At 42.3% G+C, this 26,326-nt stretch overlaps 1 protein-coding gene across 2 annotated transcripts in view; it reads left to right on the top strand.

The window, feature by feature from the left end:
* The first annotated feature begins 1,628 nt into the window (after positions 1-1,628).
* Positions 1,629-26,326, top strand: part of kidins220a (kinase D-interacting substrate 220a) — a 43,174-nt gene continuing 18,476 nt past the window's right edge. For both annotated transcript variants that reach the window (XM_069661153.1, XM_069661154.1), the window contains exons 1-24: positions 1,629-1,739; positions 3,292-3,518; positions 5,392-5,550; positions 7,522-7,620; positions 8,378-8,476; positions 9,983-10,081; positions 10,348-10,446; positions 10,535-10,633; positions 12,019-12,216; positions 12,346-12,444; positions 12,747-12,845; positions 13,112-13,210; positions 13,374-13,551; positions 13,684-13,848; positions 14,006-14,185; positions 14,310-14,475; positions 14,750-14,901; positions 15,199-15,299; positions 15,411-15,596; positions 15,755-15,895; positions 16,913-17,150; positions 17,276-17,367; positions 19,753-19,897; positions 20,499-20,661. In XM_069661153.1, coding sequence (XP_069517254.1) covers positions 5,419-5,550; positions 7,522-7,620; positions 8,378-8,476; positions 9,983-10,081; positions 10,348-10,446; positions 10,535-10,633; positions 12,019-12,216; positions 12,346-12,444; positions 12,747-12,845; positions 13,112-13,210; positions 13,374-13,551; positions 13,684-13,848; positions 14,006-14,185; positions 14,310-14,475; positions 14,750-14,901; positions 15,199-15,299; positions 15,411-15,596; positions 15,755-15,895; positions 16,913-17,150; positions 17,276-17,367; positions 19,753-19,897; positions 20,499-20,661 — 3,029 coding nt within the window. In that variant the 5' untranslated portion in view covers positions 1,629-1,739; positions 3,292-3,518; positions 5,392-5,418. The remainder of the gene's footprint in view (positions 1,740-3,291; positions 3,519-5,391; positions 5,551-7,521; positions 7,621-8,377; positions 8,477-9,982; positions 10,082-10,347; positions 10,447-10,534; positions 10,634-12,018; positions 12,217-12,345; positions 12,445-12,746; positions 12,846-13,111; positions 13,211-13,373; positions 13,552-13,683; positions 13,849-14,005; positions 14,186-14,309; positions 14,476-14,749; positions 14,902-15,198; positions 15,300-15,410; positions 15,597-15,754; positions 15,896-16,912; positions 17,151-17,275; positions 17,368-19,752; positions 19,898-20,498; positions 20,662-26,326) is intronic.

The following is a 26,326-nucleotide window of genomic DNA, read 5'->3' as shown; positions in this document are numbered from 1 at the left end:
GCCACGAATGATGGATCAGGCCAATCAGCTGTTGGATGGCCTCATCATCATCATCATCAACATCATCTTCATAATCATCCAGAAATCTCAGGCTCAGAGGGAGAAGCAGGAGGGTAAGCAGGAGCAAAAGCAGGAGGGCAAGCATAAGGATAAGCAGGATACCCATAAGCAAAAGCAGGAGACTAAGTAGAAAGATAAGCAGGAGCAGGGTCTTCAGCTAGAGGAGCAGCAGGCGCGACAAGAGGATGAGCAGGAGGTGCACCTAGAGGAGCAGCAAGAGGAGCAGGAGGTGCAGCTAGAGGAGCAGTAGGGAGATTAGCAGCAGGAGCAGCAGGCTGAAAGAGGCCACCTGAGGAAGAAAGAAGCATATTCTGCACATCAGTAAAACAGACTTAAACAGGAGGTTAACAGCCTCTGGTGTATTCCCATAAGTACACTATACTGCAGACGTGACACCACAGCCACTTTAAAAATTTGATCAATTATTGTGTTGTTATGAGGTCGACATTTGAACATTTTCACATTTATGACAATTAGTTCAACTGTCTCCACTCAGTTAGGGAACAATCAGTCAGTTCAGGCCTTCATAAACATTTCACATAATAACGCACTGGTTCACAGGATCCTGTTTTTGCCTCTGAAAACATTTATTTCTTATAGGCTAACCATAATAAAATATAATCCACAATTTTGTCACACTGCTTCATGTTTTAATTTTTTTTTTTATCAAAAACGCATCTGAAATATGGAGAGGAAATAATCGTGTGTTGGTGGAAACCAATGGAAACACGTGGTTCTTAGGCTTTTCAATGATGGAGTGAGGAGACTTTTTATGGCTCTGTGGGAAGTGTGGGCTTCATATTCCTGTAGTTTGCAATAAGCTTTTTGAAACACTGAGATTCAGCGAAAAAGGTTTAACCTCGTGTACCATGGTCAAGTCCTGCGCCATTACTACAGGAGTTCTTTTACATAGCGACACAAAAAGTAACTTTTTGTAACTTTCCTATCACTAACTTATCCTAACTTTCAAATCATGCGCGTGGAAGAGATGCTGGCATCTCGGAACCTGGACGCGCACAATGACTGCATGGCAAACGAATCTCATTTCTTCATATGAAAATACAACAAGAACACGTAAAACACATTCCTTTAACAATAATACCAGTACAGTAAACTATCCCCACAGAGGAGCGGGCCGTGGTTTGTTTACGCCTGCTCCTGAAAGTTCCATCGTCTCGAAAAATGCCATATTATCTTTGCCATATTGTATAAATGTTGTAATATTTGATTATTTATTTATATGATATTATTATCATAAGAAAAATGTAAATGTTGTAGCTGTGTCATGATGGAACACATTTTATTAACAAAAACACTATTTCTGTTTGTGTGGTTTATTGTACTGCAAATGTCCAAATATGAACTATAGCAGCTCTTCACAGTGAAAACATTCACTTACTCAAGTGCCAACGTTAGTAACCCCATAAAATGGGGTCTTTCTGCTGGACAAAATATCATCAAAGTGGGGGAGGGGTCCTGACCTGCTCTGACACATGTTAACCACTGTAACCAGCAGTAGTAGGAGGTGGAGCCGTTGATTCAACTATAGCAGCCTCAGAGCAGGTTGCTCCAAAGAGCACAGAAGCAACAGTTAGTCATGACATGAAAAAGCAATGTTTTTGACTATATTCTCCGGAACATAATCAACATACAAACAGCTACAGAGCAGTCCAGCTTAGGTAAGAGGACTTCGTGTTATGTACTACTTGTTTTGGGAACTTTTATGAAGTATAAGGACCTGTTGGAGAGCTAGCTAGCTGCTCTGAGCTAACGTTAGCCTGTTAGCCGTTGGGAGTTTCAATCGCAAGTGTTTTGCTGTTGTTTCCTAGCAGCGATAGGACAAAACACAGGAAGTCACTCTGCTTGCAACATAGCTCAAGAGAAGATAATTAAAGTATATTAAAAAATTACTTTTCTTTGAGGCCACACATGATTTGTGTGTGTGTGTTTCTGTGTGTGCCATCCAGATGTTTACTTTGTTGACAACCCGAAAACGCATCAGAGGGGCTAATCATAATACTCGTCGTTGTTTTTGTTAGCAATTTAGCATCTTTAAGATGCAGCATAAACCTCCAGTATATGTTTATGAACGCAATGTTGAATTGGTGTCCTGTCTGGAAGTTTGTCAAGTAGACGCTGCTGTGACCAAGGGTTTGTTGATTCAAGCACATGTCTACTGAGTAAAATAGATAACGTTTCAGACAAAAACCCCAGACAAACACACCGCGGACTTAAAAACACAAGTTCCATGTTCTGCTTTTAAAGTTTTCCAGACACGCAGTGAACCTGTTTTTGGAGCAGTTCTCGGAATGTGTCAGGGAACTGAATCCTCAGCAGTTTCATACCCACATGACAAGCCATGAGAAGCTGACTGGTTAAATTTAGAGATCCTATCAAGTGTTGCCTTCCTTCTAAGTTCACTTCTGTTTAGACAGCAGCATAGCTGACAAGGAGTTTATTTGAATTGTCATGATAATATCAAATTTTTGTTTTTACATAAACACTATACTAGCTCTGACATGAACCCAGATCTGAGAGTATTTAATTAAACAGACAGGATATAATTTGGGCTTTTCAGTTCCACTCTTAATGCTTGTTTTCCTGCTCTTCAGTATTGGGTTGAGCCTGTTTGGTCAATCCACTTTTACTGTTTGTTTTTTTTATTGTGTGCTACATTGGTTTGTCAATGTATCCTAAAAGCGCAAATACCTTTCTCTATTGGGCTAAATGATTGGTCAATGAATCCATAAATCGACGATGAAAAATAAATAGCAACACTTTTATTAATTGAATAACTGTTGAAGCAAAAATGCCCCAAACCCACTAGTTGATACCCTCTTATGTGTAAAAATGATTCAACACCTTTATTTAGCTTTGGATATAACAAACAACCTGAAGATGACAACTTCATTTGGGTTATTGCACCATACACTTACACTTTGAAGACCAAATGTTTTATTGAAATAGTCATAAAAAATATCGTTAGCCTGGTTGTAGCACTAACCTAAAATATTTAACATTAATGAATGTAATTAGATACAGTGTATCAGCTTAACATTTTTGCTTTCATTAATGACCAATTGAGTCATTTAAACACATTAACAAGAGTTTTAGTCTCGCAGTGACAGCCCCCATTAATTTCAACCTAATGTTTCTTAATTGCATTATTCATCGAGTTAAACTGCACAAATTGGGCCAACATCTTTATTGTCTCTCCCCTTTTATCTGTAGTTGGTGCCGAGCCAGTGCGTGTAATGAATGAAAATCTGGTCGCGCGTGTCCATTGTGTTGGGAAGAGATGGGCGTAGGCCGGCCCCCTCATCTAATATTCAGCCTCGAGTAAAGGGGGGATGCTGAGCCTGATCCTGGCAGTGCTTGTTGATACTGTGTGTGAGTGAGAGAAGGAGAAAGATTTGTGCTGAATAGCCAAATACTTCAAAGCTTCACCCTACACCAAGGTAAGGGATCTTATATTCATATTTTTATTGTTTTTTGTACAATATGTGGCACTGTTTTAGCAGCTTTTATATGTATTTTATTAGGGGTTTTTTTGGTGTTTGTGTCTGCTTTTTTTTCCTGGGTTTTGTTTAGAGGATATGTGTGATCTCCCATCTGATCATTGCCCACACAGAGAGAGCTAAATGTTTACTGATTGGCTCCTGTGTGGCGTTATCGTCCACCCATTGTGCTGAGAGACAAGGAGCGGAGGAGGGTGTGTCAACAGGCTCCTATTGCCTGCCACTGTAAACAAAGGATTTTTCTCATTTATTCGTGACACTGCCTGATAAGGGAGAACAGTTGGCAGGTGATCCCTGACCAAAGAAACAGGGTCAGACTTTTAGAAAAATGAAAATGTGTAGTTATTTGTTGATTTGTCACTTTTAATTTGACTACTCTGGGCCTTTTTATGGACGGCCATGTGACGTTTAAGCTTTTATTGTCGCGAGTCTAAGCCGCTTGCCTCACAGATTATGTTGAAATATTGAGCAGCGTGTTTGCTAACCTTTTATTTTAAAACCCATTGCCAGGCAACTCTGAAGCAATAAATGCAGCTGATTAATTCTGTGATAGTGTGGCAGGAAGTGAGCCTGACCATGATGGAAGAGACCAACTTTGATGAATCATTAATGAGATTTTCATCGATTGGCTGGATCCCTACTACAGCTAGAACAACCATGTTTGAGTGGGCGGTTTCTTTTGTCAGGCAATGTCGAGGAAGTTTTGACATTTTACAGTGTGATATTTTGGCATTGCTAAATACTTACAGAAATGTCTTATGTGAGTACTGCTGTTGCATTCGGGGGTAAAATGGCTCATAAAAATAGGAACAATTTGGTCTAAATCTGGGTTTACAATAACTCTTAAGTAAGGTGGAGCCTAATTATAGATCATTTTCCCTAAGTGGGCCATGTCCATTGATTTGTCTGATGCAATTGGCTAACTGCGTCCTACTGCTAATATGCCGTCAATGCTAAGCAATTTCAGTGAAATAGTGTGCGACTGTGCACCTATTGTATTTTCAGGCACTTTTGTTGTTTAGTGTACACAAGTTCCATGAAGTCCAATTTAAGGCAGCGGGGGAGGGTCGAGCCGAGGAAGGTTCTGTTATAATTGGAGCACACAGCGGAGTCCTAACGTCATTAAATCAAAGGAGCAAAGTTTAACGACTATTGTTTGTCTTTGGATGACTTGTTGGACTTTTTTTGGACTCTGCATTGTGATTCCTCTGCCTTCATTATACTGAGCAGGCAAAATTCAGTTCGTGTTTTCAGCATGAGTAGAAAGTAAACTGAACTGAACAAGGGAGCCCTTGTTATCTTCTGTTGTGTAATGAGCATTGTAAGTTCATTGTCTGAATCTGAAACGCACACATACAGTCCTAAAGGTTGAAGGACAATTATTGGTCCTACATCAAAAGTTTTAAAAGTAGATAGGAAATACAAAAATGCATGACATCAATGCCTATGCAAATATGTGCACACAAACATATGTGCATATAAATAAAATAAAAATAAAACTTTGAATATGCTTTTAAAAACATGAAACCCTCTTTTCCGTTTGGATTTTGTGCTATTTATAGCAGGCCAAAAAAGACTCAGCCTCTGTTTCATACTTTGTGTGGCTGAGTTTGTGCGTGTAAGCTAGGCTTAGACTGCACTTGTTTATTCCACAGCATCACTTAAAAGGAACACCACACCCTATTCCCGGCTTCAATTTACCGACCGGCATCTCTCTCAGTAGAGTTTTGCGTTTAGCTTTGCAGGTCAGATAGACGCCATTAGCATCTTTAGTCTTCTGTGAGTGCTTATGTGTTTTCCTCTCGTCCTACAGTGGTGTACGCGGGGTTAGCAGTCAGCCATGGATACCACCACCTCCCTGAAGATGACCTCTCTGGCCGTCCAGAGTCTCTTCAGCTTCGTTGAGGAGGAGAACCTGGCGGCCATCAAGGCACATTTGGACAAGTTCAGGGATGTGGACAGCAGGAGTGATGTGAGTATGAAGTAATGAGAGGCTTTTTAGATCATGTAACAACTGGCCTGTGGGAAAATGGATTGTTGCGTGTTTTGAAGCTGCAATTAAACAATACTAAAAAGATGACACAGTACTTGATATCATATTTTGAGCACTCTGTAAAGATCTGTTTTAACAATTTAAAGGTCTTTTTTGTTAATCTGTGATAGAACAGACACATTAAACCTGCTTTAAATAAATGATGTAAAAGAAGGCCCAAAGTAACGTGACATACAAAGACGTAAAAATGATATAGTAGAAGTGATTAGACTTTTGAGGGCTATATGTTTAGCCAGAACTATCATCAAAACACCTGCACAGTATTTTGATCTATTCCAGCTGTTTTCATTGTTATGTTAGGTCAATTATCTATATAAACAATGTGTGCTTAAGATCATTATTTCACAAGTTAAAGTATAATGATGAAAAGACCAACATGTATAGTGAACTTATCCTAATAATAAGTATTGTCTGTGTATCCAAACCCTGGTACAGATCATTGTTCTCCTCCATTGACCTCCATGTTTCTCCAAAAACACATCAATGAGACACACTGTTATCCTGCCTGACCTGGTTCTTCATTTCCATGACCATGTGCACTCTAGTTAACACATAAACAGTCCTGCTGCTAAAAATAATCACTGGATCAAATCCAAGTCTAAAAAATAGTCCCCAGCAAGTGCACCATTCAATTCAGATTGAAAAACAGAGGAAAGATTGGTTGGAGATGTCATAAAGTATTAGAAAGTATTGGGAGACAGAATAATCCTCTGTTGGTTTTGGTCCATTTATGAGATTTGTTGACAGTAAAGAAAATAAAGATAACACAATTTTTATCCTTAAACCCCACTAAGAACAATGCTCTAAAAAAATGTGGGATCTCTTCTTTAATCAGATTGAAAGAAATGGTGCACTTGCCTTGAGAGATATTGATGAACTAATATGGTCACCAGAAAGACTGAAAGATGATTCAAGCAGGAAATTGTAACACTTTAATGCCCTGATATTTGCTCATGAATGAATTCATGTTTTTAATTTACGATGAGTTTATCTATTTTCTATAAAATTATTTATCTGTTAAGTCAGAGAAATATTGGCAAAATAAACATCCGTTTATTTATATATATTTTTATTATTATCTGGGTTGGTTTTGTTCACTTTGTTCTGTGAAGAATAAGGGCCTGTGTCCACTAACAGCCTTTTTGCGATCGCTGCACCTATTTCGTCAGCTGTTTTTGGTTGCTACGCTCACAGCGCTCTGAGTTGAAAATCACTTCTTTCTTACCGACCAATCAAAATCAAGAAGGGGCGGGACTGCCGATATCAACTTTGTCAATAACAATGGTGGAGGAGAACCTAATCCTGGTGGCCACTGACATTTGCACCCAGACCTGTTTTTTCAAAGGTAGAATTTCCAGGTCTAGAGCTGCTGCTAATACCAGGACACGATTCCTTTCCATTGTTTGAACGTTTTCTTTGTAAAATGTCCTTGAACAAAAGCAAATATTAAACATATAGAGCAATTTGAAACAGACTTAACCGTCACTTCCAAGGGAAGCAGAAGTACAGAGATACAACTTTCATATCCTAGCAACATTAAGCGCCGGTGAGAAGCAGTCGTGGGCGCTGCCAGCGCAAAAAACGCCGTTAGTGGACACAGGCCCTAAGTGTCTCTTATTTATTTCCTTTACATAAGTTTTGCCCAACTGAAATATAAAAGCAATAAATCTACTTATAAAATGTCTTTTATTGTAGGCCAAAATGCATGAAGGAATGAATTATTAGGTTGTTCTAGATTAGAGTAAATCCTCAGATAGTATCACTGACTGCCCCTTCTCTCTCAGTGAATTCCCAGAGGGTTACGGACAACACAATTTAACTAATTGGCTTGATGGTGTTTTAAAATCTGCATCACAGTTTCCGCTCCTGTCCTCTCTCTCTTTGTTTCAGAACGGACAGACTCCCCTGATGGTGGCGTCAGAGCAGGGCAATCTGGAGATAGTACAAGAGCTCATTAGGAGAGGAGCCAACGTTAACTTGGATGATGTTGTAAGCAAGCACACGCACACACAAAACCTCTCAATTTGCCTAATATAAACACACACACACACACACACACACACACACCCACAGATACACGTAGTACTAAAGAGCGCACTACAGTCTGTGCACAGGTGGAAAACAGTGCGGTCAATATAACCACATCATCAACTTCACAAAGAAGACGCAGCAGAACTACTGGCCTTGATCTTCCATCTTGCTGAACTCACCACACGCCGGCTTAGTCCACAGCTATTATGAGCCATAATGAGCCGTAATGACAACTTATTACTAACTTTTACCTTTACTCCTATGACTAAATGACAGGATCCAGTCAATGGCCAACACCCATGGGCCTCCAGAAGCCAGCCCCTACACACGCATGCACCCAAGCATCAACTTACCCTCCACTTAGGCACACACACGCATGCTCACACACACTACACCTCTCATTAACATCTCACGTACTATAGCCTGTTATTACACATGCCGCACTCAAACCTGTGCTCACTCTAGCACAAACGGCCGCACAGGAAAGGAGAACATTACATGCTGCGGTCAACCTCGTCTTCCACACTTTACTGTCTGACACTCCTATCTGTCCATGCGACACAGAGTTCCCATGAGCACCTGGTATGACCAGCTGGTAGGTAAAGTGCTTTGACCATAACCGGGGCGCCCCGCGTAGAGCTCGGACGGACGTTTGACCGACTGGATTTGGAGTCTGATGGGAGTTCTCAGGGTAATAAGTTGTCTGTGTGTGCAGGACTGCTGGACGGCGCTGATCTCGGCTGCTAAGGAGGGTCACATCGAGGTGGTGAGGGAACTGCTGGAGAACAATGCTAACCTGGAACATCGAGACATGGTGAGAGCATGAAGAGTTTTCTGTGTTATATGAAGAACGTTCTACAGATAGGCCAACCAGTTTAGTCAGTGTTAAGTGAATGAAAAAAAGATCAGAATTCAAAGTGATGATTTATGGATGCGATTCAGTGCAATCACAACGTCCTCAGGTGGATCATAGGGACATTATTTGCGTGTCATCCCCTCCTAATTTCCTCTAAATCGCTACTCTCTCCTTAGAAAAACTATCTAAGATGCCACGAAAATGATCTTACATGAATTAAATCAAACAAAGGTTTGGGGTGGATCAAGACTAAGGGATTGTTATGTATCCTCACTGCCAAAATGACATGACAATTTATGATACATGAAAAAGATCTACTGGCTAAACTACAGAGAGCAATAAGACACTGTGTCCATCCACTAAATATTCTTCAGACAGTGGTCTAGCTCAGTGGTTAAATCGGCGGCCAATGTACAGAGGCTATAGGTCCTTGATGCAGGCTCGACTCCCACCCTTCGGCCCCTTGCCGCGTGTCATCCCTTATTCTCTCATCCCGTGTTTCCAACACTATCCACTGTCCTCTCTATAGATAAAGACCAAAAAATATATCTAAACATTAATCTTCAGAGGCTGATCAACAAGCGGCTCTAACTTGTACTGTAATCTGCCTCTTGATTATGGAGCATCAATAAAATAGTTATGATTATATGTGCATTCCTGGTCTCAATAAAATGTGATGACCTCACTTCTGGTTGATCCATGAGCCTTGAAATGGACATAAAATGAAATTACTTTTGCATGTGATGGCTCCTCTCTAGTAGTAATCCCATTTACTCAGCTCTGGTTGTCTGTGCATGGGGGCTGTGATATGATTTAGTTTTGGGATCCGGACATGCGAGAGGCAGACGGTTGTTGTCTGCAGGCCTGCTGTAGCAGCTGAGCGGCATGAGCAAACTATTTGCAGCATGTAGATGAGATACACATATTCGTTACCCAGGTTGAAGCTGATTGGGATTTCCAGCATTTCAAGCAAACAGAAATGTTAACATTATGACACTGTATTAAATCTTGATACTCAAAGTTTTACAAGTTTTATTCCCTCTGCTATTTCTTCATGTAAGTCGAGACGTTTGGAGTTTATTTAAATCCTCAAAGCTTCTGTTACTTTTTGGAAAACGCTCAGGACATCAGCTGACTCGCTGCCGTGTGGGGTGTGTCTAAGCTGCACAGGACAGATCACAGCCAGTCATCACAGTGGGATTATAATAACCCACTCTGTGTGATACTGTGTGCTCGCTGGATAGTGTGTCAGCCCAGCTGGAAATAGCACATTTTCCTACCACAAAGCCTGCTAAGATTTTGCTAATTTCGTAAGACTTGAATTTAATACTGTGGTAGCCCTTATTCTAATACAGTAATACCTGTAATTATAAGCAAGTATATTACACACAGGCTGTTTAACCCTCTTCCTTTCCTGTCCTCATAATGTTTCACTCATGACCATTGTGTTCTGATCCCACTCAGGGAGGTTGGACTGCTCTCATGTGGGCAGCATATAAAGGTCGTACAGATGTGGCCCAGCTGCTCTTGGAAAAAGGAGCGAACCCCAACATCACTGGACAGGTACTAAAACTTGACACATTACTTTTACTTTTAATTCATAAAAACAGGGTCATTGTCTGATATAATAATTAGATTAAAATGCCAGTAAACATAACTTAAGAGTAGCATAAACACAGAAACAACCTTGCTCTTCTCCTGCACCGACTCCCCCATCTCTTGCTGTTTCCTTCATGTAAGGAGCTTTAAAGCATTAGTACGACCACAGGCCCTACACTGATCATTAGTTACTGTCAGCATGACTTCACCGCTCTCCTCTGCTCCAACAGTACAGCGTCTACCCCATTATCTGGGCGGCAGGTCGAGGCCACGCTGAGATTGTCCATCTCCTGCTGCAGCACGGAGCCAAGGTCAACTGTTCAGACAAGGTAACTACACACTGACAGATGTTCATCATTTACTTGTTTTAATCACACGCAAGATGTAGTGAAGGGTATTTTCTTCTTTTCTTTACAGTATGGTACTACTCCTCTGATCTGGGCCGGCAGGAAGGGACACTATGAAAGTGTGATGCACCTTCTGGCTAATGGAGCTGATGTGGACCAAGAAGGAGCGGTAAGTCGAATGAAGATTCCCTGTTAATAGCTGTGTTCTCTGTCGGTAGAGATTCAATACTGCCATGCTTTTATTGGTGTGTATTCTCTTTCTGTTGCTGTTAATGTTATTGTTAATCATTATAAATCAGACATTTTTTAATCATCTGACAAATGTATTACTTTCAAATTTTCTGTAGTAGCTTTAAGTAGTTAAAATATTGATTTAAAGATAATATAAGCTATGTTCCTGCATGTTGGTGCAGGGGTTAGCGCTGTCGCCTCACAGCTAGAAGGCTCCTAGTTTGAATCCGGCTTCAGACAAAGTGGGCCTTTCTTGGTGTCCTCCGATTACTCAGCTTCCTCCCACAGTCTAAAACCATGCTCATGAGAGCGACTCTCAAATGCGTCTTAGTGTAAATGGTAAATGGACTGTACTTATATAGCGCTTTTCTAGTCTTTGCGACCACTCAAAGCTGCTTTTACACTACACATCACATTCCCACATGCCCAACTGTCAATCAGATATCACATTCATACCTGTTGGCTATGCCACCGGGAGCAATTTGGGGTTCAGTGTCTTGCCCAAGGACACTTCGACATGTAGCCTGAGGGAGCTGGGGATTGAACCTCCGACCGACTATACCACTGAGCCACAGCCACCCCTGTGAAAGGTGTGAAAGGTTTGAAAGGTTGTCTGTCTATGCGTCAGCCCTGTGATTGACTGGGTGGACCCCGCCTCTCACACAATGACAGCTGAGATTGGCTCCATTCAAAGTTATTTAAATGACATCGTATCATAGATGGTAGTGTTTTTTAAACATTATTCATATTTGATTTGGTACCTTATCAGCTGAGCAAGTCTAAATCTAATTTGGGTTCATGGTGGGTGCCATGACACACAAATCTTCCCGCTCTCACCAGTGTCGTTTTCACAAAATGAAGATTTAATGCCACCACGCCACAAACTCATTAGTAAACTGCAATATTAAATAATTGATTGCATCAATGACGCAGCGCAGCTGTGCTCCTTCGAGTCATGTTGCATCTGCGCTGACACAAACTGAATGATGTGATAGTTTGAAATGTGGCATCAATAATCAGATGGAAATATAGTCGCAAATGTTGCAGAGCAGTTAATTTACATGTGATTGAGATGCTCTATTGCCTGGAAAATGTACGAGTTACTGGGCTTGATAAACGATATGTCAGCAATAAACTGTCATTAAGGCTGTCTCCTAGAGTTTCTGAAACTAACTGATGACATTTGGGAAATACTTAGTGAACATTTGCTGTATTGAACACCAGCTGAAATCTTATCACTCAGTCAAGTAGAGACTGAGTGCATCTGTTATTTTAAAATACAAGGATTAGAAGGACCCTTACATTCTTGCTTTGTCTTTCCAGAACTCAATGACGGCTCTGATTGTGGCAGTTAAAGGTGGTTACACAGAGGTTGTTAAGGAGCTGCTGAAAAGGAATCCCAATGTCAACATGACGGACAAGGATGGCAACACAGCGCTGGCCATCGCTGCCAAGGAGGGACACACCGAGATCGTGCAGGACCTGCTGGACGCTGGCACCTATGTCAACATCCCCGACAGGGTGAGGCCAACCAACATTACAAGCCTTTTTGTTTGAATATGAAAAGGAGTGGTTGTTGAAGAAAACAAAGCGAATGAAACACAATTCATTTGTTTTTCCTTTCCGTCTCTCTTTCACCCTCTCCTTCAGAGCGGGGAGACGATGCTGATTGGAGCAGTGAGAGGAGGTCATGTGGAGATCGTCCGAGCTCTGCTGAACAAATACGCTGATATTGACGTCAGGGGCCAGGTAGGAGCTCCTCTCCTGCTATCTTTGCTGCCTGTTTGATTTTTAAAGGCAGGCAGGAGGCCTTCTTGTGTTCTCCATGTGAAATGTCACACTGCTACTCAATACTGTTACTTAAGCTCGGTTGTTTCCTGGTAAAGTGAACTTTAATCCAGTGGGTTAGAATCACACAAATAAATCAAGTATTTTTCTTGGTTTTTAAAGACACACCTGGATGTCCTTTGCATAATACAATATATTATAAGAATACTTTAAACAATACAAAATAATATACTACGTTCTCAGCCATTTCCTTTCCTCATCAGGATGGAAAGACTGCCCTCTACTGGGCAGTGGAGAAAGGCAACGCCTCCATGGTGAGAGACATCCTGCAGTGTAACCCTGACACTGAGAGCTGCACTAAGGTATGGCACACTGGTGATGACCTAAAATACACTCTTGATCCATTAAAATTATTCAGTCTAATATTTCCATTTACTCAATCTGCTAAGAAAAAAAATATGCCCTCCCTGTAAAATACTGTTTACAGAAATGCAGGCAGTAAAATGTGAAATACTTGATCCTGTGTAGTGTTCTTTATTTCTCAATTGAAGGTCCAATGTGTGTTTTCTGTTCAAAATAATTTTCAGAATATTATTGATTAAAATGTCTTCTATCTTTGTGTTTATAGGAGGGAGAGACCCCACTCATCAAAGCCACCAAAATGAGGAACATAGACGTAGTGGAACTGCTGCTGGATAAAGGAGCCAAGGTGTCTGCACTGGACAAGGTACTTTTTAAACATGATTGATTATTACACATACACCTGTGTAGAAAAATCCCATCATACTTTTAAAGTTTATTTTAGTTTAGTGATCTAGAGAGTTATTAAGTTTTTAGTCTTTAAAAGTTACTTTTCTGTCAATAACTGCATCTGTTTTTTCGTGACTCAGAAAGGGGACACGCCCCTCCACATTGCCATCCGAGGACGAAGCCGAAAGTTGGCTGAGCTGCTGCTGAGGAACCCCAAAGATGGCCGCCTGCTTTACCGCCCCAACAAAGCTGGAGAGACTCCATACAATATCGACTGTACCCACCAGAAAAGCATCCTCACACAGATATTTGGAGCCAGTATGACCCTTTTCTTTCTGAAATAACTGTTACAAAATAAACTCATTGCCTTGTTAGTCACAAATCTGTTTTATCTTCTCTTCTGTTCTCCTGGACTGTTCTGTTTTCTCACTTTTTCTCTTCCTCTCTCAGAGCACCTCTCCCCCTCTGAGTCGGATGGAGACATGTTGGGTTATGACCTGTATAGCAGTGCTCTTGCAGACATCCTTAGCGAGCCCACCATGCAGCCTCCTATTTGTGTTGGACTGTACGCTCAGTGGGGCAGCGGCAAATCTTTCCTTCTTAAGAAACTGGAGGGTGAGTAAGCCCACACATTACAAAACTCTGATACAAAGATGAAATGTATAGAATTAAGGAATTTATTTTTAATTTTTATAATGCTTCATGTCTGCTTAATACCTCTATGATATTATATTGTATATATATTTGACATCAGTCTTTTTTTGTCCATCAGATGAGATGAAGACCTTCGCAGGCCAGCAGATAGAGCCGTTGTTCCAGTTCTCTTGGCTGGTGGTCTTCCTCACCCTGCTGCTCTGCGGCTCGGTGGCTGTGGTTCTGGGCTTTACTGTTGACCCTAGGCTGGCTATAGCTGTCTCCCTCAGCCTCCTCGCCGTGCTCTACATCTTCTTTGGTGAGGACAAAGACGATTTAGAGGGCTGATGGGAAGACTTTGAGCAAATTCTAGAGTGTGCCATTTTACAACCAATATCAAACAATACTTACAAATATTCCCTCCCCTCCTCTGTTGACTCTAGTGTTGGTGTACTTTGGAAGTCGGCGGGAGAGGGAGAGCTGGAACTGGGCGTGGGTCATCAGCACCCGTCTGGCTCGCCAGGTCGGTTACCTGGAGCTGCTGCTCAAACTGATGTTCGTCAACCCCCCTGAACTTCCTGAGCAGACCACCCGTGCACTGCCTGTCAGGTGACAGTGACACACACACACACACTCAGAGTCACTGGTTATTTCTGTCTGTTCGTTTCCCTTATGCGAGATAAAGATGTAAAGCTTTTCTATTCCCTTTCTGCGTTTATTACGAGTTTTAAAACTCAGTAGAATGCTCAATAGTCAGCTTAGTACCATAGACTTTTACATCGGTTATAATAATCTTAATTAATTGTAAAAATATTCCTTTAACCCCAGTCTCATCAGGAGTTTTCTGCATAGCTAAAATTGTTTCTCTTTTTGTGCCTCACAGGTTCTTGTTCACCGATTACAACCGTCTGTCCAGTGTTGGAGGAGAGACCTCCATGGCTGAGATGATCGCCACGCTCTCAGACGCCTGCGAGAGGGAGTTTGGCTTCATGGCCACCAGGCTCTTCAGGGTGTTCAAAAAAGATGAGATCCAAGGTGACGTCAGTGTCTGTGGCTTTAGATGTGGGTCATGTAATGACTCAGCCGGTAGACAGAGGCACAGTCAGACTTTTTTATGAGATTAGATAGAATCATACATTTGCAACTATGAGCAGTCATTATGATCTGTCCAGTAAAATAAGAGCTCTCAAAAATATAAGTATAAGAGCTCTTTTAAGTATAATGTGTGCTTTTCTCTATTTACTTAACACTGATAATGGTCTTAGCGTAAAGCTTGTGGTTATTACAAGTCTTTTGCATCTCTCTCACATTATCATTTCTTCTCATGAACAGGTAAGAAGTGGAAGAAAACGTGCTGTGTTCCCTCCTTTGTGCTGTTTGCCTTGACACTGGGATGCCTGATCACTGGTATGGCCCTGTTGGCCATCTTTAAGGTGCGTTACAGCTCTGGACCAGGGACCCTGCTTTACTAATGAACATGATTTGACCCATCCACTAGGTCACCTGACACCCCAGTAATAATTATAACTGCTTTCATTTCCCAGGTGGACCCTGAGAACTTGACCGTAAACGCAGTGCTCATAGCCATGGCCTGTGTGGTGGGTCTGGCCTTACTGCTCAACTTAAGGACCTGGTGGCAGGTGGCCGACTCTGTCCTCAACTCCCAGAGGAAACGGCTGCACAGTGCTGCCAACAACCTGCATAAACTCAAGAGTGAAGGATTCATGAAGGTAGACAAACACACTTTTGAAATGACATCTTGTTGTCATGCAGCTGGGCTTTCCATTTGCTTATAACCTCATGAAGCTGTAGTTCCTAATCCAATCAATTTCCTTCTTACATAAACCTTGAAATTTTAATAAAGTTGGACCATTGATTTGTTCCCCAGGTTCTCAAGCATGAAGTGGAGCTAATGTCAAAAATGGCCAAAACCATTGATGGCTTCACCCAGAACCAGACACGCATGGCTGTCATCATCGACGGACTAGACGCCTGTGAGCAGGACAAAGTGCTGCAGATGCTGGACACGGTGTGTGTTTGCGCATGTTTCTGTGCGTGGGAGCAGAAATGATGAATGCGGCTTGACAGTTAACGAGATAACATGCAGGAAATACTTTTTCCAACATCTGTCACTCAAGTAAATTCGTAACCACGAGACAGTCTGACACGTAGCCGTTACCGTCAGTGGGACTTTCCCCTATGCCCGCACACAGCCTACTCATCTCCTGTACTGTGCAGCCACCCTGGTGTTCCCAGCTGCCTCAGCTCACCTCCAAGTTTAGAGTCTTCCTCCCAGCTGCTGTAATAGAATTTCCTTTAGCGAAATGTTATTATTTGGTGAAGTAATCCCAGAGAAGATGGCAACCTCCTGTGTGCTAATGTAATTTACTCATCTGTGAAAACACCACCCAGTCGCTCTGAAAAACATCCTCTGTCAAAAGAGAATCAAAAACAGCACCTTGAAATCCATTTTTTGTAGGTAAAGCAAATGACTGAATCTTTTTTTCCTTCAGTCTGGGTATTTTTCTCACCGGATGAGATGCATTAAAGATGCAGACATCATGTGATGGGGCCTTTGTGGATGGTGCTGACAGCTGTAGTAGGTTCATCATTCTGTGGACAGGCCTGAGGGCTGTGGCCAGGCTTTAACAAACCATGTATGCATGTAGCACAAATCGATGTCCTGTGACACTTGGACAATGTCCCTTAGTTAGTGGAGTGGAAATCCCCAACGCCATGTGCTGCGGACAGTCCGCTCTCACGGGGGTCATTAAGTTTAAGTACTACAGCTGACTGTGGCCTCTAGCTGTCACGTTGGTTATTGATTATAGTATACTGAAAACTACCCATTTTGACATTAAAGTTGTAGACACCCCACAGAGGGATCTGCTCTGCTATAACACCTTTTTTCACTTGATTTAACCAATTCACTTTCTTTACAGACAGCAGTGCTACATGCTCATATCATAGTTTAACAAACATTCAGTAACAAAAGAAGGTAAAAGGGTCCTTTAGGTACTAACTAATGGCTCCTATCTCCTTCCAGGTTCGGGTACTTTTCTCCAAAGGCCCTTTTATCTCCATCTTTGCCAGCGACCCCCATATTATCATCAAAGCTATCAACCAAAACCTCAACAGTGTGCTGAGAGACTCCAACATCAACGGACACGACTACATGAGGAACATCGTTCACCTGCCGGTCTTCCTCAACAGCAGAGGCCTCAGCACGGCCAAAAAGCTCTGCATGGAAGCCCAGACCAACGGAGAGACAGTACCTGCTGAGGGTAAGGACAATCGATGTTAGAGGATTCCCTGGAGTTTTGGCCCATAAGAGGCATGAATTGACAGATTCTGAAGATATAAGTTAAAGAGAAAGCTTCTATTCAACTGTCTCCTACTCTCTCTCCAGGATGGCATGAAGACTTGGACAGGAAGATGTCTCAGACCAGCCTGGGCCAAGACCAGGCCAAGTTTGGCAGCAAGAACGCCCTAAACCGCAGGGTAATTATTTGCAAGCTTATTTCCATAGGCTTATATCACATTCCTGCAGTGTTTTGTTGGGGTTAACAGCTCCACATCAGTGGTTCTCGACCCCACCCAATGTCTATTAATTAAGAAAACGAGTAGGAACAATGGCACGTAAGCAAATCAATAGCACTAGGGGCTGCACTTGGAAGAATTAAAAAAATAAAGACCATGAGTAAGGTTATATTAAGTCCAAATTAGATGTGCCAAGACCAATAAATCAAGTGCTGGATATTCTAATTGTCACTTTAAATAGACACAGTTCACACCACACCCTAACCCATAATAACATATTAATAAAAAAAAAAGCAACGCTGACAAATTTGAGAGACGGTTTCCAAACAGAATTAACATGGAGACAGATGTTTGTTCATACATTGTTTATTTAATGAGTTCAAATTACCTCCCACAACACTTACATTATCTGGAAATACCATAAAGAAATTAATACTTATTGACCAGACATTAATTAAACAAAATTAAAATGCAATTAGTTCACCACAACTTGATTAGAAAGCATTGACCAACAGTTGAAGATGCTGCCTTAGAAACCCTCACAGCTCCCTGCTTTCAGCCTCATCCCTGAATGTAGGGGTGGGAGGAGGGGGGGTCCAGTACAGACGTGTTCTTGGCAGGCAGCGCAGAGGCCAGAGGACAGAAGGAGACACACCGAGACGAAAAAGAGAGAGGTGCTCGGTGTGCGGCCAAGGTTCCTGGTGTAATTGATGTAATGACTGTTTATCCTTCCTGCTGCGTTGCCACAGCCTAATGACAAGGCCTAGCAGCAGTGGGTCCCTGTGACAAAACACTGGCACCAGGTCTGCTGGCAGGAGGCTAAGTGACTCTGCTGCTGTCGCTGATGCCTTCCTCCCCCCCCTGCGAGGCCTTCCCACTACCCCTCCTTCCCTCCCTCCCTCCCTCCCTCTCTTGTTTGTTTGTTTGACATTTGTTTTTACCTCGGGTTTATCTAGTACCCTCAATTATTAGTGTTGGCTCTTTTATTACGGGGCGGCATACGCTTTTTATTTGCCCTCCGCCAGTAGCTCGCTCTTGGCAGGAGGGCCCTCTCTCTACAAGTGGAGATTAAATGAGGGCAGGAGGGGAAAGTGAATTAGTGGCTCTCCATTTTCATGTGGCTTCTCAAGTTGTGGATTACATAAGGAGTATCTCTGCCATCTTATTTGCTTTAATTGGAATAAATCCTCTTCATAGGGACAATATTTATTACCTGAAACTCAGCATTTATTATTACAACAGAAAGATAAAAACAGCGTAAGAGGCAGTAGCAAGAAGAAGAAGTTGTTGATGTAACAAAAGTAAACATCAAAGTGAACAAATAAAGCTGTAAATCCGCAGTAAAAAGTCTCGGAAAGTCCGCCACACAGGGCTGTCCGTCTGATAGACCTTTTCAGTTCTGACTGAGTGGTGGCCATATGTTTCATCTCTCTAAGAAAGAGGTCATGAGACCGGCGTTATGACTTCAAAGTCGACCGAAAGCCTCGCCTTGGCTCATGACCGCGGCAGCTGTCTGATATCATCACAGATGTTCCCCGGTAGATCTGTGTCAATAGCTCGCCTGTGTGTCATGACTGTTCAGCTTCGGACAGTGGCTGCTTGATTTTTATTTGCAGTCACAGGGGGATTTTTTTTTCTCATGTAAAGACAGATACGGATGTCAAGAAGGCTTACGCTGATCATTAGAGTGACAAGATTAACGAGTTTCTGGCTGTAAAGATGATCCAATTTCTTTGTGTGATACTGAAAAAGTTGTATCTTATTCATTAACATGCTTAAATCGAATAATTCAAATTAGACTTAAAGCAGAACAGCCCTTAAATGTACAGCTGTGTTGCATGTCCTTGCGTTTAAACATGCATTTGGAGCATAGGAAGTCGAGAACATGAGATCATGTGGCCCATCCGCACATCCACATCAATTCCTTAACCTATCCATGGCCTTAGATCACATGGTGACCCTGCCTGCTCTCTCATGATGCACAGCTTGAATGATCTTTGTGTACATGTAATAGAAACCTCTGCAGGGCTCAAGAGTCATGCTATGCTTCTGTTATACTTCTGCTTTCAATTTGTCTTTGAGAGAGATCAAATTTGTGAGACTTTTCTGAACAATGTGGAGCTTTAAAATGTTTCCTGTGCCTGTACTGGTTTTACATCTTTACTGCCTTTTCTTTTCAACTTCCTGTCATGTTTGATCCCCTGCATTGATGGTACACGTTGGATTAAAGTGACAAATATAATGTTACTCTTGAAGAGTTGTTAGTCTTACCAAACCAGCTGAAAACACAGGGAAAATTTCCGCTCTAATGCTAATTTAAGTTTCTGTATTTCTTTCTCCGTTTAGGACACATACCGGCGTCGGCACATGCAGAGAAGCATCACCAGACAGATGTCCTTCGACCTGACCAAGCTGCTGGTGACAGAGGACTGGTTCAGTGACATCAGCCCGCAGACCATGAGGAGGCTGCTCAACATCGTGTCTATCACAGGTAAATAATAAGCCATGTTACGTTTACAACAACCCTGATCTTGTAATATCAAGACATTGCAGACATTTTGTCTATAAAGCAAAAACAAAGCTCTTACGCTCTTAATTTAACTTAGTCATAGGGGGATTTGATTTGTTTGATTTAATGAGCCTCTGGGAAAATATCAGGAATGGAAAAACAGAAAAAACAAACCTTTGACCTCTGAGGGGATTTCTTTCTGGGCAAGTTTGAACAGACTTTTAACAGTATTTGCAATTGCAATGACCACATGGCAGCAAGTTAGGATTTAGAAAATGACAGAAAAATTGATAAATCAGAACCAATCAGAAGTTTGAAAAATCCACAAGAGACACCAAAGTGTTCGATTTTGACAAGGTTGTATAAAAGGTGACACTAGGTAAATATTGTATATCAGATTCTTAGAGGATGTGCCAGTAGGTCAGGCAACAACAGCAGCATCCTGGTTAAAGTAATAAAAATGTATTACAGATTAATAAACGACAGAGACCAGTAGATGCACAGACCTGACAGGGTTTTTCTTTTCAGGCAGTAAAGGAAAATAAATAGACCATTGATTAACCCTCTGCTCCATTGTTGTCAGGTCGCCTGTTGCGGGCCAATCAGATCCTCTTCAACTGGGACCGCCTGGCGTCATGGATCAACCTGACAGAAGAGTGGCCGTACAGGACATCGTGGATCATCCTCTTTTTGGAGGAGACGGACGGAGTGTCCGACCAGGTCACGCTCAAGACCATCTATGAGAGGTACAAACACATTGATGGGAACAATCACAACTCCTTCAACTCTTCAAGCTGTACAGGCTTCTTTGATCAATCTGTCTACTTTCTAGCTCCTGTATTCTGACCTTCCTGAGGAGATCAGAACAGTATTGATGAGTTAGATGTAACATCAAGAAATTAAATCGAATAGAAATCCTGATATAAGTAACCTTGACCAGCAGGTGGCAGTAGAGGATTTAGATTTCTTTGTGGGAAAAATTGTCCACACTTATAACAAATGGCTGTGAGTGCTGGACTAATTGGGCTCTGACAGACAGATTTTTTAATTCAACTTAATGCACAATGAAAGTGATGACTTCTCCAGATTCATTAGGAGACATGCTTCCTTAAAACCAGACAACAGACCACTGAAGCTCAGACGCCTTTGGTTGAGCAGTGCAGATAAAATCTTGCATATGTCTGTGTGTGTACACACCGTATGACTGCTCATGTCTTCGTATGTGTGTGGTCACGGATGCTTTTAGACGTGCTCACCGCAAAGATGAGGAGGAGGCCGACGCGGGGCTGAGTCGCTGGGTTTGGGCGCTGTTGTGCATCAGTCGCTGGCCTTTAAAGGTTGCACTCTGTCACATTACACTAGTGCCTGCGACTCCTGCGGCAGCAAAGCGTCACAGACAGTTACTGTCAGCCAGTCAGCCAGCGAGATTCAGCAGACAGCCCTCCCTCCCCCGTCTCCGAGGCAAACCACTGCCTCATTAAAAACGGTTTTTGCTATTGGTTTTCAAAAGGACAATAGGCATTATCTTCCATTTTTTACATTGCAGTTAAGTGCTACATGAGATGTGTACAGCCTGAGGGGGGCAGAGAGTGCAAGGTAGTCAGGAGGCTCTATGTGTTATGTTTAAGTGTAGTGCCCACCCTAAGGGGAATGTCTTTAGTTTTACCATATTTTTTATAGAAAATAAGACAAAAGAAATATCATTATACTCCAGGACAGCTGTAAAAATGTGCACCATTTGTACGTCGAATAAAAGGCCCGGACTCAAGTGCTGCCACAGCATGCGATTGTGCTTACGCTGTTCATTAGCCTTAATATAGACGTCATCTTTTTCTGACCAGCGGTCCTGTCTGTCTTTATCTTCCTCCTCACTGGTCGTCTTTCCAAATGGCTGCTCTGTTCCGCAGTGGCCGTCGGAGAAGCGGCCTTAATGATGATGACAGGAAGCCTCAAACGGGCTAAACACTACGCCTCGCCTTGAGGCCTTATCTCTGGCACTAATCTTCCGCTGATAAGACTCAGGCGGCTGTCTGTGTGTCTTTTTCTGTCTCTCAGCTCTTTTCTTCCTCTTTCTTGTGATCTGTGGCTCTTCGGGTCCCCTTTTTTTCTTCTGGATGAGCTAGTTTGTCTTCCTCCCTTAGCGATGGTTGGGCACTCGACTGGCCTCTCAGAACCTCAGGCCCCTTCTCCAGACTGTCTGTCTGCTGGAGAAATGGATAGTATTACTATTTGCTTTCCTTTTCAGCAGTGTATATGAATACGCACATGCACAGCACACGTGCACAGACTCAAATACTCCCACACATCACATCTTATGATTTGACCAGTTCACCACTTCCTGTATCTATTAATGAGCATTTTTCGGTTTAATTATTTTACCAAAATGGCTCCAACCTCATGTGTGAACTTTGTCTGTGTTTTCGCGTGCTTACATGATGTTGTGCTCATCCCTTATTTGCACAGTGAAACTGCACATCCCCTGAGCGTTACTAAGTGAATATATTAGTGGTGAAGTGAACGTGGGGGTGAGTCAGCCCCTTATAGGTCAACTGTCGCCCTGCATCTCAGTCACAGGGCTGCATGCGCTTCCTCTCCTCTTTGTAAGGCTTGTAGGCCAAAGAACACAGAGCATCAGAAGTATTATATTCTGTAGATAAACTATACAGGGGGTGGGTCTCAACTACTTTCAGTTTCTATCTCCATCTGTTTAAAGATAAAAACAATGCAGGTTTGATCTTTGCCCGAGGTCCTCTTTAAAATCTGGCTCACTGTCATCGATTTGACTTCTAAATTGAAACTAAATGAGCCCATACACTCCTAAACCCCGGTGAAATGTTGCATGAGTAACATAGAGTGCCTCTCAGTGGTGAAGGTGACAGCTCCTCTCTACCTGAACTCCTGGAAAAGAGAGAAAAAAATAGAAACACACGCCCACCTTTCCTTCATATCTCACACAAACACACACGCTTTCAAAACGGCTGAAAGCTGTTTTTAGCAACTTGCCTGGCAATGACAAGCGTCCATGAGGGGCTGTGGAGTGTCATTGTAGGACACGGCGTGAAGAGAAATAAGTAGAGCTAATTCCTGTGGCGGGATCGGGCCAGAACAGCCTTTTTAATCTGATGGAGAATGTGTAATCGGTTAATAACCTCAGCGATTTCTGTGATTAATGGTAAGACCGGGGGCTGTCCAGACTGATGCAGGGTAGCAGAGGGGGAAACACTGTAACAAAGATGGCTCGGCCTGTAGGAGATATTGACTCAAAGAAATCGAGCTTGGACACACAAAGCATAGCTAGGCATGTTTGTCTCAGTACTTCTGGAAGGAAAAACACATATTACACCTCAAGCAGTGAGCCAGGTCACGGCCTCTCCAGCACACTGACAGAAAAGGAACAGAAAACAAAACAAGACGTGTTTCGGAACCGGCCCTCGTATTTGTAGCCGTCAAATGAACAACCTTCAATCCGTGTTCTCAAAGCTGTTTGATCACTAGCAAATTGAATTTGGAGCCTGCAGCCTTGTGACTATCATTTTCAGGTTTATCATTCCTTCCCCCTCACTATCGTCTCTGTTCAGGAGTCAGTTGTTCCTTGTTTTTCGCTGCCATTAGAGACTTAATGGCTCCCGCTAACCTCTCCCTCTCCTGCTTCATGGTTATTGCTTTAAAGCAGCTCTGCCATTTCCAAAGACTGTTAATGGGCTTTAGTATTTTTCATTTTCTTGATGTTGTTTAGAGTCATTACATTACATTTAGCTATTTAGTGGAAGCTCTTCATTAGAGTGATTCAAGTGACTAAGCGAGTGCAAGTTTTGGAGGTTGTTCAAGGACACTCTTGTTGGACTCCCGGCTGTTGTTGACAGTTCTGTTATGTATTTGGTCATCTTGTCACATTTTATCCTGCATGTAGATCCCCGTAACTTTTTATGAAACATAGCTGGTGGTTTTCCCAGTGACCTGTGTGTGTCTGTTCATTAGGTTAGTGTGTATGTGTATTGATAATGATTTTTTGAATTCAGTAACAAACAAAATGTTAGGGCCTGTGTCCACTAAGGCGTTGGCACTGGCAGCGCCTAATTTCTATACAAAAGCAATGCAATTTAGCGTTTTCAGCGCTCAGCGTCCAAGGCTTGGCATCAGCTGTTTTTTGTTTCTGCTCTCACAGCGCTCTCAATTGAAAATAGTTCAACTTTTAGAAGACCGCTGCAGGGGCGCTGGTTTAGCTCAGTCGGTAGAGCAGGCGCCCCATGTACTGAGGCTACAGTCCTCGTTGCACTGATCACAGGTTCGACTCCCGGTCTGCCGATCCATTTGGTGGCATGTCAGCCCCCACTCTCCACTCCCCTGTCTCTCTCCAGCTGTCCTGTCTAATAAAGGCAAAAAGCCAAGAAAAAATTATCCTTACTCGTAAATGTCTCTTCTCCCTCACCAACATATCAAAATCAAGAAGGGGCAGGACTACCGATATCATCGATGGCCCAATCCCAATCTCCACCCTAAAGCCTGAGCACTGAAGGGTTTGAGAACTGCATAAAAATCAGGACTGAGACACACTATCATGGCATCACTGGAAACAGGATAAGTTAAGATAGTACTCTATTGACCCCCAGAGGGGAAATCTGGTGCGCCATTAAATAATTAGAAAAAAAGCCGACCGCCAATGTGTTATTATGAGTCTTGCATTACAGAGCTTAAAAAGTCAGAAAGGCATTACTTTTAATCCTTTGCGAATATTTAACTGAAAAACATAAACATCTCTAAAAACAGGACAACTTTCGTAACCTAGCAACAGTAAGCGCCGGTGAGAAGCGCTCTGAAATTGAGGTTGTGGGCGCTGCCAGCGCGAAAAACGCCGTTAGTGGACACAGGCCCTTAATTGCAGAACTTAAAGCATGAATGTGTTTTATAATGTAGAGACGTGGTTGGACATCAGGCAATCCATGTTATCATTTTTAATCGACGATTAGTTTATGCACAGAAAATAAATCAACAACTCTTTTAATCGATTAATCATTGAAGTAATTTTTGCAAAATTACAAAAATGTACTCAAATGTGGTGATTTACTGAGTTTTTTAATAAATCAAACTGAGTATCTTTGGATTTTTACCAGACAAAGAAAATCACCTTGCATTCTGGGAAATGTAGGTAGACATTGTCCTCTATTTACTAATATCTTAAAGAACTATTAATTGACCTATTTTGTTCATATACAGGGGAAGAGACGTCTGAGAATCAATTAGGGGAAAATCAGGGGACATGACAAAGAACTCCCTGTATCTCTGGACACACCTTCAAGGCCTTTAAAATATTAGTGCAGTCTTTAGGCAACAGTTAGAGTTTTCTTGTTTTCGACAGGGCTGATTTGTCTGACAGTGAAGCAGTTTGTGTGTTTCGGTTGATGGGGTTAACATATTTGGACCTAATGATGCTCGGGGGCGGGCCCCTCTGAGAGTTTATTCCTGGATGCCCAGATCCCGTTTTCAGCTCTCGAAAAAAAAAAAAAAGTGTCACTGGTCCACTGAGCAGGTTCCTGCCCTGCTCTGACATCTGGTGCCCTGTCTGTGCCAGGATGCCCCCGCCGCACTCAGGAGTGTGTTTCTGGCGCTGCACCTGAATCCTCTGTTCATTACACACACCAACACATACATACACACAAACTACTGCATGTCACACACACTCTCACACATACAAATGTACAAAGTGAAATTTTATGCATGTTGTACCTGAAACAAGCACGCACACAAACCTTTTTTCGTTATTGAAAATGCATGCAAATCACACACTAAAATGGTGCACACAGGCACACACACACAGCTAGCTCTCATACCAGTGCAAGAACATATGTCACCCACAACTCCTCTGAGAATCAGTGTAATTAATCAGGCCCTGAGATGCAGGCTCAGTTCAACAAACACACACACACACACACAGCAGATCCATTTTGTCAGGTAAGGTGGCAGTGTTTGAGAAGTGTTATTCATTTCATTCTTATGTTCTTGTGTGTGTCTTTTTATATCTGTGAAGAATCAACTGTTCCTCTCTTCCCTTCGACTTCTCCTCCCCTCTGCTCTGTCGGCCCGGCCCTGCACGCATCCACCAAACAATCCCCCTCTTAGAGACGTGACTAGAGGCAGGCACTCCTCGGACACTTCAAAACTTCTTTTTCCCTTCAGTAATCGCACTCTGAACGAATATGTAGCCAGGCAATTCAGTCTTAATTAGAGAGACTCTTATCCCAAGTACTGAAACATTAAGATGACGCTCTCTTCATTCAGGATTACTTTAATTGGCACAATTATTGTAATTTGGTTGCAATTATGTGCCGGGATAAAAGTGCTGTTCCAAAGCTCATGTGGGTGATTCCCTTTATGTGGAATCTTTTAATAAGCTCTTAAATATCTGGCCGCAAA

This window comes from Semicossyphus pulcher, unplaced genomic scaffold, assembly GCF_022749685.1.
Source record: "Semicossyphus pulcher isolate SPU_LCO1_2020_fin unplaced genomic scaffold, fSemPul1.0.p SCAF_14, whole genome shotgun sequence".
In the NCBI taxonomy this organism is placed as follows: Eukaryota; Metazoa; Chordata; class Actinopteri; order Labriformes; family Labridae; genus Semicossyphus; species Semicossyphus pulcher.
Note: the sequence above shows the minus strand (reverse complement) of the source record. Positions and strands in the feature narration are given on the sequence as shown.